Raw genomic sequence first — 16,111 nt, forward strand, 5'->3', positions numbered from 1 at the left:
CCCAAACAGGCACTATTTGTATTAATGCACCACGCCTATCGTTCAAGTAAATCACTCCTGCATTGATATAAAATATCTATCAACCCACATTTTTCATGTATGACGTTATGATTGTTAATGCTGTTTTTACTTCCTCTATGTCGACGTTTTTTACGTACGTAACGCGACATAACAGCATATATATTTTAGTGTTACTGAAAAAAAATGTCATTTACATTGATATACCGGTATATTCTCATATTTTTAAAACAAAAAATACTGTCTTTTTTTTCTTTTTTAAGATTTCATACATATATAATGGAGCTTGCTAGTACCTCCCCACTTTCCAGTAAGATGAATAAAGAATTTATATATTAAGAATGTAAGATATTATATGCATTCTATTGATATGTCAGATTGCATTGGTCTCATGTGCTTTAGTATAATCATATTTTCGGTAATTTTACTATGTCATTTTAAGAAATGTCTTTGAATTTTCCACGTCGTATTTCGATTATACACATCGACTAGTAATTTGACTCAATAGTGACACTACCAAATTTGTATTTTATTCTGTGCATTAAGAATAAATAAAAAATAACATGTGAGCATATCATAATAAAAAAAAAAATATATAAATTTTAAAAAATATTCAAGTTTTAATCTTTATTTCTAAAGATAAATAAATCTAGCTTTGTTTTCATGCTTTCATCGTTGCGTTTTTATTTAGATCGGGTTCGGAATAATAAACAGGATGTTTTCGCTGTGCGCATTGGCCTACATCCGGGGAATTGATCCTACGCGCGAAATGGAGTGATGTAAACACAAGCACACGTTCAGGGTAAGTTTGATTTATTTCTCGCAATGTCGTTCGTTTTTGACAAACAAGTATCATTCATTTAACGTTAATGAACTCCAAAATCAAACAATCGCAAGTTAGAAATCTATCGTATGTTCGCCCAACCGAGGAACTGTGAAGGTTTGAAATCGACGAAAACTCGCGAGAGTTCCCCCATTTGTATTTCGGTTTTTCTGGGACAGATCGAAATTTAAAAGAACATGACTTAGATGATAGCTCGTTTACTGAAGATGACAACCCGATTCAACATGTTGCACGTTGTTTCTAAAGTTATACTTCAATTGATTCCAAAATGATAATAATTAGATGTGAAACTTCCAATGAATCACTCGCTTCGATCTGTGACGTCATGGTGACCTAGATTTCTATAAACTGACATGGGTCACCAAATGTTTGTTTACATGTTCTGGGCTTTGCATTTATTTTAGGCATGTCTTTTACAATAAACACTTGTTTACAAATTATTCTTAGGTATAATTGGGTCTGTATTGGTATGTAATTTAGAACAGACTGAAGACGATGAATGGTCGCACTTCATTGGCTAAAAGGGGGGGGGGGGGTATGATGCATAGGATTTACAGCATTTGTAAAACTTAGATTATTTAGAAGTGTTATATATAATAATTATTTTTCACTGTATTTGATAAAGCGTTCCATAGCTGTAAAATTTTGAATTGTAAAATGCAATGAATATGAATGAAGTTGTCAATGAGATCATTCATGACAAAAAGTGGTAATCTTGAATATCAATAATGTTCACTTTAGATAAGTATTCTTTATCTACCATGTGTGTTGTCAAATTTCCAACTTTTGTATCTTTTTTTTTATTTATTCGCCTTTTTTTTATTAATTCACCCTTATTCTCTGCTTCGATAAGCATGGTGCCTTGTAACTAAAACAACAACAACACAGCCACAAAGATGTGAGGATTTGATCGTCTCAGTCTCTCCCATTTCTCCAATTGATCCTCTCCCATTTCTCCAAAATAAAAAACAAGTTTATAAATTTTCCTCAGCCAAAAGGAAAATATAAGAATACTATCCTAACTTGAAAAATTAATATGATAAACAGGCCTGGAATGATGTTTCAAAATCACATGGTCACCTGTAAAATTTTCACATTGGAATCTGTAAAAGTGTTTATTCAAAATTATTACCAAAAATGGTGCCTCAAAGACCAAAATCTATTATTTATAAAACCAGCATGTAGATATATTGCTGATTTCTGTCAGTGTTGTATTGTAAATCCAGATTTTGGATATTAAGACATTATCTGTACAATAGATAGTGGTGCAAAAACTAAAACCGAATATTTACATCTGTCGTGAACTCGTTGTGTCCAGGAGTGCGTCCCTATTGTCGACCAATCAGAAGATGTGATCGGGTCACTCCCACCTATCTTATCTTAAGTTACCCTCTCATGTACATGTTTATCTATTTTGGATTTTACTCCTTAATTATTGTACGCAGAAAGATAAAATACTGCTAGAAAGAGGGAAAAAATGTCATCAACAACTTGAAAATAGAAATTCTTGTGAGTCCTGTTTCAAATGTGAGCAAATATTTTATCATGATATTTTCTTTTTTTTTTTTTTTGGGGGGGGGGGGTGAAGGGGAGGGGTAGTTTGAGCATATGGTTATAATGTTGTTACTGGTACTTTTAAAAACTTATAGTGCATAATTGGTGTTTGACAAATTATTTCCTATTGACATATATAGTTAAAGAAGTAATTTATTCCTGATATATATACATAAGTATGCACTGTAACAGTGATAGGTTAGAACAGCAGGCAAAATAACAATGTAAGTTCTTTCCATCAGAGATCAAGGTACAGATGTAACATTAGTATTTGTTTGTACCTGTAGTCTTACAAAAAATTTTTTAAAAACTAATCAATAAAAACATTGCAGAATGCGAAAGTGTGAAAAAAAAAATGTCATCTAAATGAAAAGTGATAATGGAAAATGAAAAGAAGGATAAAAAATGGCAAAAAGGACTTAAGTTATCATGTGTGTACATGTACTTTTAAGTAAAATATAGCACATAGTTTGTTACATATTACAATTCCACAATCTAAAATTTCTACTAGGAAGTTATAATGCTGAGTTATCAGTGATGCTCCTCTTCTTAACATTGATTTTGTCAATGAAGTTTTTTTGTTTTTAAAAATTCTTCATTAAAAAAGTAAAAAAAGAATCCACTGTGAAAAGCTGATTCGTTCATTTTTTGTAGACCTTCAAAAGGAAATTGTTTCACTAATAAAGTGAGCGCATTGCTTACAACATGTTTTCTTGTACTATTCAGAAACTCTCTTTTTGGAAATAACCATATTTTACATTGTTTTAAAAAAAAAATTAAATGCTATTTTTTTTTGGCATCAAATGCATGGTTTCAAATTTGGACCTTTAATATTTTTGCCAACAGCTGAAGAAATGGGGGGAAAAAGTCTTTCTGTGTCAATTATAATTAGTGCTATGGCGTTTGATTAAACTTTTAATTAGCCAATGAAATTATGTGATTAATTCACAATTACAAACATTAATTGTTTATATGACATATCTGTTGAGTAATCCCCTTCATTCGAATTATTTTTAGACCCCTACTAAGCGCTAAAACGAAAACCAGGATTACATTTTTTTTATGATAAGTCAATTAGATTGCAGATGATCCTTTAATTTCTTGATCCCCTTTTTTGGTTGGTATCGTTTTCATTCAGGGTTACATTTGTTACAGAACATCATGTTTTAATGTTTCTGGGATTTTTTTTAACAGAGCTTAAAACATTGTAATTTGTTTTTATCTTGAATTTACAGACAATATTGAGACATTTAATAAGTTTCTCTCATTTTGATCCAATCTATCATTCACTTACTGACTTATTTAAAATGTTGTTTTTATTTTGGTCTGAAATGCCTCAATCTACAATGATGTGGTACTGCCTCTATATATAGTGCTGTAAGAAAGACTTAAAAATTACAGACAGTAGCTGGAAACAGTTCTGTTGATTAGATTGATGCTTTCCATCTAAATTTTGTTTATCCTTCAAAATTCCTCACTGTATCAGTGTTGTTCATAGAACCATTATAACAAGGCTGTAGGCTTTCAGTAAGACATCACTATCTATTTTTCCACCAAAACAAGTTAAAAATGACACTGGTTTCAAGGTAAGTATATAGTAGTAATTGCATAGTCTTAACTCAAAAGCCAGATAAATCTTGTTGATTTCAAAGAGCCATGGCTGAATAGCCAACAATGAAATAGACATGCCTACATCACATTGCTGTTTGACACAACTACCCAAAGTCCAAGTCCTTGTTAAAATGGTTCTAACAAATCTTTTTAAATCTGTTGTTTCTTTTTTACAGAAATGCCTCTGGAGTGTTGCGGTAAAGACAGCATGCAGCTCCGCCGGAAACTGGGCGGTTCCTCGGCAACCGCCACAACCAGGATGAGAAAACGCCACGACCAGACTGAGGCTGCTACACCGCAGAGGACGGGGGTCACCACGCGGGTCAAGGTAAATAAAGGGTCACCACGTAGGTCAAGGTAAAAAAGGGAGAGGGAGGAAAGTCCGGAAATGGGGCCACCACTGGGAAAAAGGTTTAAGAGGGAGGGACATATCCATAGCTTGTTACTGGGTCAAGTTAAGTAGGGGAGGGGTCAGGATTTGTTTGCTTGTTTTGGTATGATTAACATTTTTCATATTGGGACATAGGTACAGAGTACATCAGCAAACCTCAAATAAAGAAAAGCAATATTTCCTTCTGCATGTTTTTAATTATGCTTTAACTGCCTGTTATAAAAATTTTTGCCTTTGATTATTTTTCTGTAGGAATTGCAGCGTACCCCACCAAAGAAACAGAGGAAGGGCGGACTGTGTCCAATCCCCAAGGACGACAAGTCTGATCAGCCTGGGGCAGGCTTCATAACTTCCACCCCTGAAATCAGTAAAACAGGTATGATCCACTCCTCCAATCCACAGGATCAATCTTTTATCCATTATTTAAAAAAAAAAAAAAATTAGTTTCTTCAGACCCTATGAAGTGTTGGCAAAAAAAAAAATTTGCAACTGCCACATTTGATTTACTTTTGATTTCTTCTTTCATTGTTTCCTGCAGCCATCCACAAAAAACCATTGAAAATTCACAAAGAAAATCCAGAGACTGGTTCCCCGCTCCGCGTGCCCATGCTGGGAACCATCTTTTCCCCCGTGTACCACTGCTATGAAGGAGGTTAGTATGTTCCGTTATTTTGAAAGGAGAATGTTTTGACTAGTTTTCATAATGGAATTCAAACTTTGTAGACATTAGATTTAAATATTGACAAATATCAATAAGAATATGTTAAAAAAAAGTTTATAAAAAAGAAAATATGCAATATTGTCCATAAATAATTGGTGTTCTTGCTCACGTTCTGTGACATTGTTTTTTACACAGAGCATGAAGAGAGAGAAGGGATGGAGAGTATCGCCAAGTCTCTGGACTTTGGGGGCGTGACCCACTACCATGAGGGGGAGGAGTCAGACGGAGCCTCGTCAAGTAAGGGTCATTGGTTATAGGTTTTATCAAGTAAAGTTCAAAGGTTATAGGTATAGGTCGTATCAAGTAAGGGTCAAAGGTTATAGGTATAGGTCTTATCAAGTAAGAGTCAAAGGTTATAGGTCCAATGAAGGGGCATTTGATTAAGCTTAACTTTTTTTGGTCTACACTTGTGTAAACATTTTGTATTGTATATCAAGTGCACTTAAATTGTGTAGTGTACAAGCGTTGAAGTTAAGATTGAAGCTTGCTGAAAAGGATGCTGTTTTAACAGAGAATCTGATGTTCAGTGACAATCCTGGACTTTTTTGGGATAGAAATGCAATTAAATAAACACACATTTCAAATTTTTGGGTTGTATTAATTGATAAACACATCATGTGTAAACTACGTTTATATTATTGGAAAAACTTGTGACGTTACAGCCAAAGAGAACCAGGAACCGCTGGAGATCCCGATAGAGGTGTGTCACACTGACCACCCCGCCTATAACGTCCCTGTGGAGATCTGCACCAATGAGAAGCCAGCGCTGGAAGGCAACAACAATCACCTGGTGTGTGGGAAGTCGGAGACCATGGAGTGCGACGGACTCGGGGAGGAGGAGTATGGGATATACGAGGAGGAAGAGGAAGCCATAGCTGACGATTTTGATGCTGAACTTTTTGATCCGTAGGTCACCATTGTTCTGTTCTGAATGTTGTGCATTATTTTGATTGGTAAAAATATTAAAGTTAATATGAGTTTTGCTAATGTTTTGGAAAAAAATGGAATTAGGGTAGTTTCTATTGAAGAAAAAAATTGGTTTTGTCTATTTGATATTTAAACTTGTTGAGTTGAGTATCACTTACAAAAAAATTAATTGATGGAGAAATTGTAATTGTGAAATGGATGAAAAAACGAGAAATGTGAACTTATTTTCTAAATTCTAAACAAATGTTGAATAAAAATGGTGCTGATTTTTCAGATACCTTTTCATTAAAAACCTGCCCCCTTTGACTGAGGATCTAAGGGCACGTAACCCCGCTCTACCACTGAAAACTCGAAGCTCGCCAGAATTCTCCCTCGTCCTTGACCTGGTTAGTATGACATTGAAAAAGTAGGTCAGGTCAATGTTTGTACGGGCCCACATCATCTGATGACAGGATCATGCACTTCTTTAATGTAAAGGGATCTGTTCTGTTAAGGTAGTCCTATACTCTGCACTAAATGGGCTCAATCATTAAAAGCTTAGCTTTAAATGATAGAAATACATTCTAGCAATACATATACAAAAGAAAATATGTATGTTTACATGCTAGTTTGTTTGTTATCACCTCTCAGACGGGTGTACTCCCTTGCGAAAATTATTGACAATTATGAAATTTGCCAGACGTCCTTTTTTCCTGAAAATAATTACCAATTTTGGGAAAATTAGAACTGAACATACAAAATAGAGTATAAATATTTATTTAAGCCATATCTCATCAATAATTTTGCGCAAATTTTTGTAAGTAAGTACGCTTTATGGACCTGATGTATCAAAATAGAATACAAAAAATGCAATGCTAGTATCGCGTTTGGTAATTTTTTTACTATTTTATGGACTCAAACTTAAATTCATGGTGTTTATTCCATAGATTGACATCTTAGAAAAAAGATTTGGTAAAATAAATTATATGTTGACGGATTACTTTTCACGCTATAAGCTCTAAACCAAGTAGACCCTGACGAAAAAATCCGTAAAAATCACATTTTGCTACAGTTTTCTGCCTAGATCTGTCAACAATGTTAGATATCATTTAAACATTAATTAATTGACGATTGATTGAATTCAAAATAGCTTCTGTCTCTAAATTTAAACCGGTTTCAGTAAAAGAAAAAGAAAAATTTGGTGGGGGGGGGGGAAGGGGTCAAAACAAAGAAGATATAAGCATACCTGAGATCCTGGTTAATCAGAAACTTCGTTTTTCATTTTACTTTAACCGAATCGAGTTTCTCAACATTAATCATTTCTATCTCTCATAGAATACATATATTACCGTTCTAATTGCTATATTATTGCCATTGTTTACAACAGCGATGTAGAGCAAAATCAATACCGGGTATCAATAACGCTCTGTAAAAGTCGAACCAATATTGTAAAATCCGTATTATGACGTAGTGCGATACTCGGACTACTTTAACTTTAAAAAAATGTTTGAATTTTTTTTTTTTTGAAATTTTTTTTGGATATTTTTGTTATTTTTTTACAGAGACATTGTAACATAACTTCAACTTTTTTATATCAAAACTTTAAGGAGCAGATTGTTACATCAATAATGACAGGGCAATGACATTCTACTATTTTCAATTTCTACTTTCTACTTTCTATCACAGGACGAGACTCTAGTGCATTGTAGCCTCACAGAGTTGGAGGATGCAGCATTTACCTTCCCCGTCTTGTTTGAAGATGTGACGTATAAGGTAATACTTTCTACACGAATACTGTAAACCATTTTTATTTGCGTGGGAGAAATTTTGCAAGGTTTGCTAGAGCATCATTGTCGCAAATAAATCTTGCAGCGAACAAGTCAAATGTTCAAATAGTTTTATAAAAACATGCGTCTGATTAAAGCTTGGTCGCAAACAAAAGTCGTTGCAAACCAGTTTTTAGGAAGTAAATCGGGAAATAAACTTGTCACACATGAAAGTTGGTTATCAGTATAGAGTTTGTAATTATGTGTATGATGAAAGCATCGATAAACATTTATGTAACACAAAATATGAGAAAATCTTTCTTCAAATTTCTGTTTGTATTGCCAATGATAAAAGCACAGGACTTTTGCTTCTCAGAGTGAAATATTGTATTTAATTAAGGAAAAAGTAATCATTCTTTTGATTTTATGAGGTGATCAAATATGATGGGATCAGACACATTAAAACTCAAAGGGATTTATGATAGTTTTGATCACATCTGACTGTATATGATCACCTCATAATAATCAAAGAATGATTCCTTATCAGGTATATTGATATAATTTTCAGCAATTGTACTATTAGATATTCATTGAAAAAATATATTGGACTACACAGTACAAAACTGATTCTTAGCTTAATCGTAGACAAAAACACTGGAAAATGTAAATTTAGTTGAATATATACTCTAATGTATCAATCACCAGAGTTATGATGAAGCGTGTTAATGTCCAAATCCACTGTTTCTTTATATATTCCAACCTCAAATGTTCAGGACATTTTTCATCAGGCCCATTGAGCTTAAGACAACAGAATAAGACTGTATGTATGACAAGCTATAGAAATTTATTAATTGAATTCAGGTGTTTGTCCGAACTCGCCCCCATTTCCGGGAATTCCTGGAGACTGTGTCCGAGATGTTTGAGGTCATCCTGTTCACAGCGTCCAAGAAAGTCTACGCAGACAAACTGGTCAACATCCTGGACCCTCAGAAACAGCTCATCAAGTGAGTATAGCTCATCTAGTGAGTATAACTCAACAAGTGAGTATAGCTCATCTTGTGAGTATAGTTCTTTAAGTGAGTGTCGCTTTTATAGTGAATATAGCTCATTAAGTGAGTATAGCTCATCAAGTGAGTATAGCTCTTTAAGTGAATATAGCTCATTGAGTGAATATAGCTCTTCAATGGAGTATAGTTCATTTAACTGATAATGGGTTATCAAACAAGGAAAACTGAAGTGAGTAAAACTCAACAAGTGAGTTTACCTCTGTAAAGCTTTATGATAGACATGATGTTGCCTCTTTCTAATATATTGATGAGGATTGGTTAATGCTTGTGAAGAAGCTATAGTTACATTCTCTTTGTTTGTGACAGGCGTCGGTCGTTCTGTGAACCAATCAGTCATTGTCTCTAAGATTATTATATTCTATAATACTGTCTTCTTCTTTATGACAAACATCGTCTGTTCCTTGAAAACAGCCTCTGTATTACCGTATTTTTCCGACGATTAGTCGGTATTTTTTTCCTCTGAAGCAGAGCACCCGACTTATCGTCTTGTTCGACTTGTCGTAGGCTCGATGTCAGAAATTTAAAAAAAATAGCATTAAAAATCTTGGTTTTAATCATCTTGAGTTGGCTGTGTGATTGAAATTTACGTTGTTGAATTCACTGTTCATCTTTAATAATTATCATTTTCACTCATCTGTCAACATTTAAATACATTATAATAACAACAGTTATTAAAAAATGTTACATTGTCTTTAATCAATTAAAAGTTTTACCGTTCCGTTTTTATAAACACATCGTCATGTGGTTTTATGTATCACTAGTAGGAAGATAACATTGCGCAGTAAAATTGAAACCAAGTTTGAATGGAAGAAAATATTGCAGTAGGTCCGGGGGATGTTTTTTTTAAATTTAATTATTTTATTTGTAAAGAGTTGTTAGTGGAAAGTATAAATCAGAAATATTTTGTGGTCAAATTCAATCTTTAAATACGTAATCGGCAATTATCAATACAACTGTTTATACAATAGGCTGACACCGGTTGTGTTAATAATCTTGCCCTAAGGCTGAGATCTTTACGGCAATTTCACTCCCTGTGTATATAAAGAGTACCGTTATAAGAGTGATTATAGTTCACTGATTAATTATTGTCCAATTCTTTGATTATTTTTAGATAATTTTTTTAGGAAACGTATGTATGTCGTATATCGTCATTATCAAGTCGTACAAATGATCGATCTATTTCTAACCGTGTCTATGTAAAACAATAGCGTGTAACTGCATTACTGGATACAAAGTAAACAAGTTTCATCAAATCATATAGTAATTGTTAAGCTTTCTGCACTTGAGATCCCCCTTTGAAATCCGACACGAGACAGGTGCATGCCTATGACACCGGAAATTGTTAAACAAACATTGACCACGCGCCGAGTCAACAGGTGGCTGGTTACGTAATGGCGAATACACTGGCGATAGTCAGAGTGGATACTTATTTTAATGCTTGGGAATAAAATATTTCTGACAAAGTAAGTTTAGTTTTGCATAACACGCGATATCGGGAATTGTTTAAAATGCAAGGGACTTTGTAGAAGTTGCCGGTATTTGAAAATTTGATGCATAAGTATAAAGCGTAATTGTTTAAATGTTAATCATTAATAATAATTGGTAGCAATATCGGTGACATCGTGGCATCATACACTGATAATGTTACTGCAGTTTTATAGGCCATTTTGAAGTGATAAGATTGACGTATGGTCTGAGATCGACGTATCGTAGGATTTTGTTAAAATTTTGGCTAAAACTGAGCATTTCAACGAGTCGTCCGCATCGACGAGTCGTCGGGAAAATACGGTATATTGTCTCTAATATTATGCTATCCTATATTACTCTCTTTTTCTTTATGACAGACATCGGCTGTTCCGCGAGCACTGCGTCTGTATCAATGGGAACTACATCAAAGACCTGACTATCCTGGGTCGTGACCTTTCAAGGACCATCATAGTGGACAACTCCCCCCAGGCGTTTGGCTATCAGGTCAGTGGGCTATGTAATGTTAACTCCTGACTGAATCTGTGATAAATCAGGAGTCCAATTTTGTTAAATCATTAAAAATGCCTTCCTGAAACATGTCAACATTAAAAAAAACAAAAATCATGACCATGTCTGCTTATCAAGAAAGATAACTCTTAAACTACAAGTTTGAACTATATTAACCAACATAAAAAAAATCAGCCTTGGATTTGATTTATTTGGCCTAGTAACACCCCAAATTTTCTTTCTGTGAGATTTTTAACTGTAATAACTTAAACAACCCAGATAGGTCCATTTTGTAAAATTATTATTGTTTCTTAATTTGATTTCCAAGGATTGGTAATTTATCAGTTGATGTGGTTTTCTTTCTGTCTGTAGCTGGACAATGGGATTCCGATCGAGAGCTGGTTTGTGGACAAGAACGACCGGGAGCTCCTGAACCTGGTCCCATTCTTACAGAGTCTTGTACATAGGGTAAGGTTTTATAACATTATATATATATATACTATATACATTTACTACATAAACGTAGAGATGAGGGGGGGGGGTCCATTTCTTCAGAGTCTTTTGCATAGGGTAAGCGTGTTTTCCAACGGAAAAGTCCGGTTATTAAAATGGTGAATGGGCTTCCAAAAGGGTACCCTCATTGTACGGATAAATCCTCCTACAGTTTTCAAGAATTGAAGATAGGAAGTTGTTCTTTTGCACATCAATTGTACATATATCAGAGGTGTGCATATTGCAAGGATTTTGATTTTTGATGATTTATGAAAAAAATACCAGCTTTTGAACTTAGTAATTTTTTGGCAAAATATTGCATGTAGGGTACTCCATTTCACAAGATACTAGTGCTGAAACGAATACCATAAATCAGTATTCGAATATTCGTGAGTACTATTCGATTCGTATTCGAATATTCGTAGACATCATAGACAATGTATTAAGCCTATATGATAGTTTGTATTACGAAGTGGGTGTATGTGTAGACTGCTTAAACATGTCAGTTCGAAGTTGACACTTAATGCATGAGCATCCATTGAATTGGGTGCGCATTTAATTTTTAAGCAAATAATAATATACTGATTTTTTAAAAATTTCCATCAACTACAATCAAAAGATTTATTACTTCTTTAATAATATACTGCAGTCCTGACTCCTGTATGAGACCAATACGGAACTTTGTAAGTCAGTCCAAATATTTCCGCCATGTTTGATATAGTATTAAACAGAAAACTGATAACGCTTATAACTCCGGAAATGTTCTGTTTATTTAAAAAAAAACCAAATTATATCGAGGTATCTTTTAAAAACAACTTTCGATGTACCTTTCGATATTAACTCTCCGTAGCTCACACTCGTTCAAACAGTTAAGCAATTTTTTTCTTCAGCGTCTGACATGAATTGAAAAATCTAGAATGTTTGTCTCCGTTCGATGTAAACCCTGCTTTTGCTTTCAAGGTAAACAAGCATGGCGGAAGAGTCTATTACTGGGTTAAGTAATAGACTCTACCAAGCATGGCAGTCATAGATGGCTTTATATTTACTTTCGTTCCGAGTAAAATGAAATAACACGATACTGCATAGTTTACAGTGCTTGATATAGGTGTTTAACATGTGATCGAATATTCAAATGCTGAATATACATTCGAATATTAGAAATTTACTATTCATTCGCGAATATTCGAACATTCGTTTCAGCACTACAAGATACAGTAGGTAGTGTTTATCAATTCAGGGTTGACATGGATTATGGATACAGTTCACATAAAAGAAAACCCGGTTTGCTGTCATATTGACAGCTTTTCACTTGTATAACACATATGTTGTAGAGGAGGAGGGGGTGTGCACTTTCTTTTGAACTTTCAACTTTGTAGAGGATATGTTGTGTAGAAGGGCTTTGAGGGGGTGGTGGGGGAAGGGGGGGGTGTAATTGGCAAATCTGATCCATTTAATGATTTGGTCTGACAAAATAATTTTCTTCATCTGGAGAATTTTTTAAAAAATAATTTCCTATATTGAAATCAAATTTAGCTTGAAATTGGGTCAAAAACAAATTTTCAATTTCTTTCTGAATTTGTTTGCTGTTTTAATTGTTTATTTTAATTGTGTTGACTTTACAATTCATTCCTCAGGGAGCATAGGGCCATAATTCATAATGTTAGGTCCATTACTAGCATTCATACAACTATCAATCTTCCATATTGTCTGCAGTTGTTGCTGCTTAATCTATTTTATCCTTTACAATGTTTCAGATTAAAGATTGTATCATTGTAACTTTCTGTGTTGTCATGTGAAGTGTTAGCCAGTTAAATACACGTGAAAAGCTTTTTTCATGGGGTACAGTGTTTGTTTTCTGTACTAGTATCAATATTTTACATGGCGTGCAATTTTTGCGGTTTCAGAATGAAGATGTCCGCCCTCACATCCACAGCCGATTCAAGCTCCACGAACTGATTCCTCCATGACTAGGGTCAAGGTTGCGGCATCCAGTCTGAGTCAGCTAGGCGTTTTACTGACAAGGAGTTGTTCATGTCTCCCTTGGTTTTCTGTATGAAGTGGATTCATATTAATGGGTTGTCCTTTTGTTACTTTGTTATCATTAAAAGCGTGGAGTTTCATGAATTGGAATTCTGACATACATGTACGTATTGTGACATATTTTTAGAATGAGATAATTATATATATATTATATGTATATATCTATATGTTTGTATTTGCTGCAATAGGGCAGATTTTAGCAATACTTGTTTGTAAACTTAAAAATGCCATCCATTGATGTAGAATTAGCTACTGTATTTAATTTCCAACATGTTAAAGAGGAAATGACTTTAGCATTGTTTGAAGTTGATCAAAACAGAGGCTGTGTTGGAATGGATGTATTTTTATTGCAAATTTAATGCATTTTAACGCTTTTTATTTTGTAAATTAACTTTAAAGGGAGAAAAATAGTTAAAAATTGCATTTAAGGTCGTGGGTGTATCTTTAAATGCATACTGTGCAATTTAATTTGATGTAAATCTCTTCAATGGCTTGGGGGAGGGGTCAAACTTGTACAAGAGCATAATACAGATAAAAATTAATGTACAATATAGATGAAAAGACTTAGATAATTTTTGTGCAAATTTAGCCTACTTTCACTTTCAGTTAAGTTCTCAGCAAAGTGCTTGGTGACCTTTGATTTTTGACCCCTGTGGTAAAATGAAATAATGTTTTAGTGTTCTTTTGACAAAGAAGAAAGAGGAATTTAATTTGTAAAAAAAAAAGCATGTGCAATTTTTTAATGCCATTTTTTTAGATATCAAAATGTTGGGTGTTCTGAGATTGATTTTTGCTTAAGGAGCAGAACTTATGTAAATTGTGGAAGTGTTAACAGATATTTATTGTAGGTTTATCAAGTCTTATTTTAAGAGTGTGGAATAATTCTTTAAATTTTGGATGAAATGTTTAAATTTTGTATAAATGCAAAAGTATATCATGAATTAAGAGAGAAACAGGAAGATAGCTTACAATTGTTCTGCTGTTGGGTTTGTACAGTTTTAGAGGAGGCTCTCCCGCCTGAAGACAAGTTTTATTAATGTAATAAAAATGTTAAACCTATGTATATTTCATCCCAGTTTTACTGTTGAATATTTATTTTTAATCAAAGTCATTCGATAAATAGGAAGGAATTTCAAAATTTTTAACTAGTAATTTTAACTCATTTGAAGTTTATTTTTTAAAATATTAAATCCATCGTGTTTTTTTTTTTTAGCTCTGGCCATTTTCATTATTATTTTTTTCATTAAATCTTGGACAGCTATTTTGCTTTCTATTTGCAAGGCAGCAGTTCTTACATATATATACAAGATCCAGAAAAGTCAGTTTTAGAATTGTACACATTTGTTTGCCCCTTTCACTTTTAATGGATATTTTAGCATATTTGTATACAATCCATCATTTGTTTGAAGTCTACATGTATATAAACACATTGATAGCAAGGATATAAAAGAGGGAAAAGAAGTTCTATTAAAAAACGATCTCAAACATTATTTAAAGGATCACCACTTATGAATTTATGATTATCACTGGAGACTTGAATATATTGAGTTTTCTTTTACAAATTAGCATTTAACTACTTCATTTCTCTTTTGCTATGCTTGCTTGTAATGTTTTAGTTTTTGAGTCTATGTATTAACCAGAACATTGTTAAACACCCTCAATTGTTTTTTTTTTTATCACAAGTAAATTTATCAGCTGGATTTAATCTTTGTGTCAACTTCTAAATTTGTGTACAATATGAACCACTATTTTACCAAGAAACGAACTTTTGTTGTTTTATAATGCCACTCTGTCTGCTGATCACTACAAAATAGGAAAACCACCTGATATTTCATAATAAATCTAACAGCAAAAATAACCAAAGATTTTTTTATGGTTAAAAGTTGAGTTATTTATATACTTGGGTTGTGTGGAATGTCTTTTTCTCATTCATTTTTAACATGCATGAAAAAAACACCAATTATTTTACTACAATTTGTTTTAATATGTGAAGGTGTTCTCTGTAAAAAAAAAAAAAAACAACATGAATTGTTATTTATTATTAATGCTTCGACATAATAGTATTTTAACTTCTACCATTAGAGCTCGATTTCAACTTTTTTTTGTTGAATTTTTTTTTCTTCTGCTGTTGACACGCTGCCCAGAGTTATCTTTCTTTGCAGCTACGATTGACAACTGTGGCGTGTATGTATATAAGATGTATATGGTTTATTCTTTAACTTTTTTTAAGTTGTTGATTTTCTTTTGTTGATTGTATATAGTTTTATTGATTTTAGATTCCCACTGTATATATAACCGACATGTGTATATACATTACATTTAAGTACCTTCAATTTAATGGCTTATTTTTCCTACGGTAACCATTTCTTGTATTCTTTTAGTCAATAAAATTTTGCTTTTTATTTGCAACTAGTATGGCTTCGAGTTATTTCTTTGATGTTTTTACGCTGCCGATAAACATTTTGTCACTTTTTCAAATTATTTTGAATTTTATTTTTATTTAAATATGTTTTATTTCACGATTTTCCAACATTACTAATATATTTTAATATAACTAACATTACTAATATAGGAATTAACAGTCATGAAATAGATTACAACTGTAGCCCCACACAAGCTCGCCAATCAGTGATGTGCATGTGGGATCGATGTGTCGCAATATTGTACAAATTGTAAAAACAGTATAAATACAATCGTATATTGATCATACAATGTGTATATATTGAT

The 16,111-nt window shown here is 33.1% G+C and overlaps 1 protein-coding gene across 1 annotated transcript; it reads left to right on the forward strand.

Annotated features, from left to right (window-relative positions):
- Nucleotides 1–741: 741 nt before the first annotated feature.
- On the forward strand, nt 742–15,796 carry LOC128171906 (CTD small phosphatase-like protein 2). Its single transcript, XM_052837673.1, has 12 exons — nt 742–820; nt 4,204–4,355; nt 4,671–4,794; nt 4,957–5,070; nt 5,275–5,376; nt 5,802–6,045; nt 6,341–6,452; nt 7,732–7,818; nt 8,673–8,815; nt 10,723–10,849; nt 11,225–11,320; nt 13,249–15,796. Exons 2-12 carry the CDS (start codon nt 4,206–4,208, stop codon nt 13,309–13,311), a joined length of 1,362 nt encoding a protein of 453 aa, XP_052693633.1. The 5' UTR covers nt 742–820; nt 4,204–4,205; the 3' UTR covers nt 13,312–15,796.
- Nucleotides 15,797–16,111: the final 315 nt, after the last annotated feature.

The sequence above is a fragment of the Crassostrea angulata genome, chromosome 2 (genome assembly GCF_025612915.1).
Source record: "Crassostrea angulata isolate pt1a10 chromosome 2, ASM2561291v2, whole genome shotgun sequence".
Lineage (NCBI taxonomy): Eukaryota > Metazoa > Mollusca > Bivalvia > Ostreida > Ostreidae > Magallana > Magallana angulata.

What these genes read in the sequence shown, in the direction of transcription:
- LOC128171906 (XM_052837673.1), top strand. Translation starts at nt 4,206, where the DNA reads ATGCCTCTGGAGTGTTGCGGTAAAGACAGCATGCAGCTCCGCCGGAAA. An exon ending in GGGTCACCACGCGGGTCAAG is followed by an intron (nt 4,356 to 4,670) that starts GTAAATAAAGGG and finishes ATTTTTCTGTAG; the next exon opens with GAATTGCAGCGTACCCCACC. An exon ending in GATGCTGAACTTTTTGATCC is followed by an intron (nt 6,046 to 6,340) that starts GTAGGTCACCAT and finishes CTGATTTTTCAG; the next exon opens with ATACCTTTTCATTAAAAACC.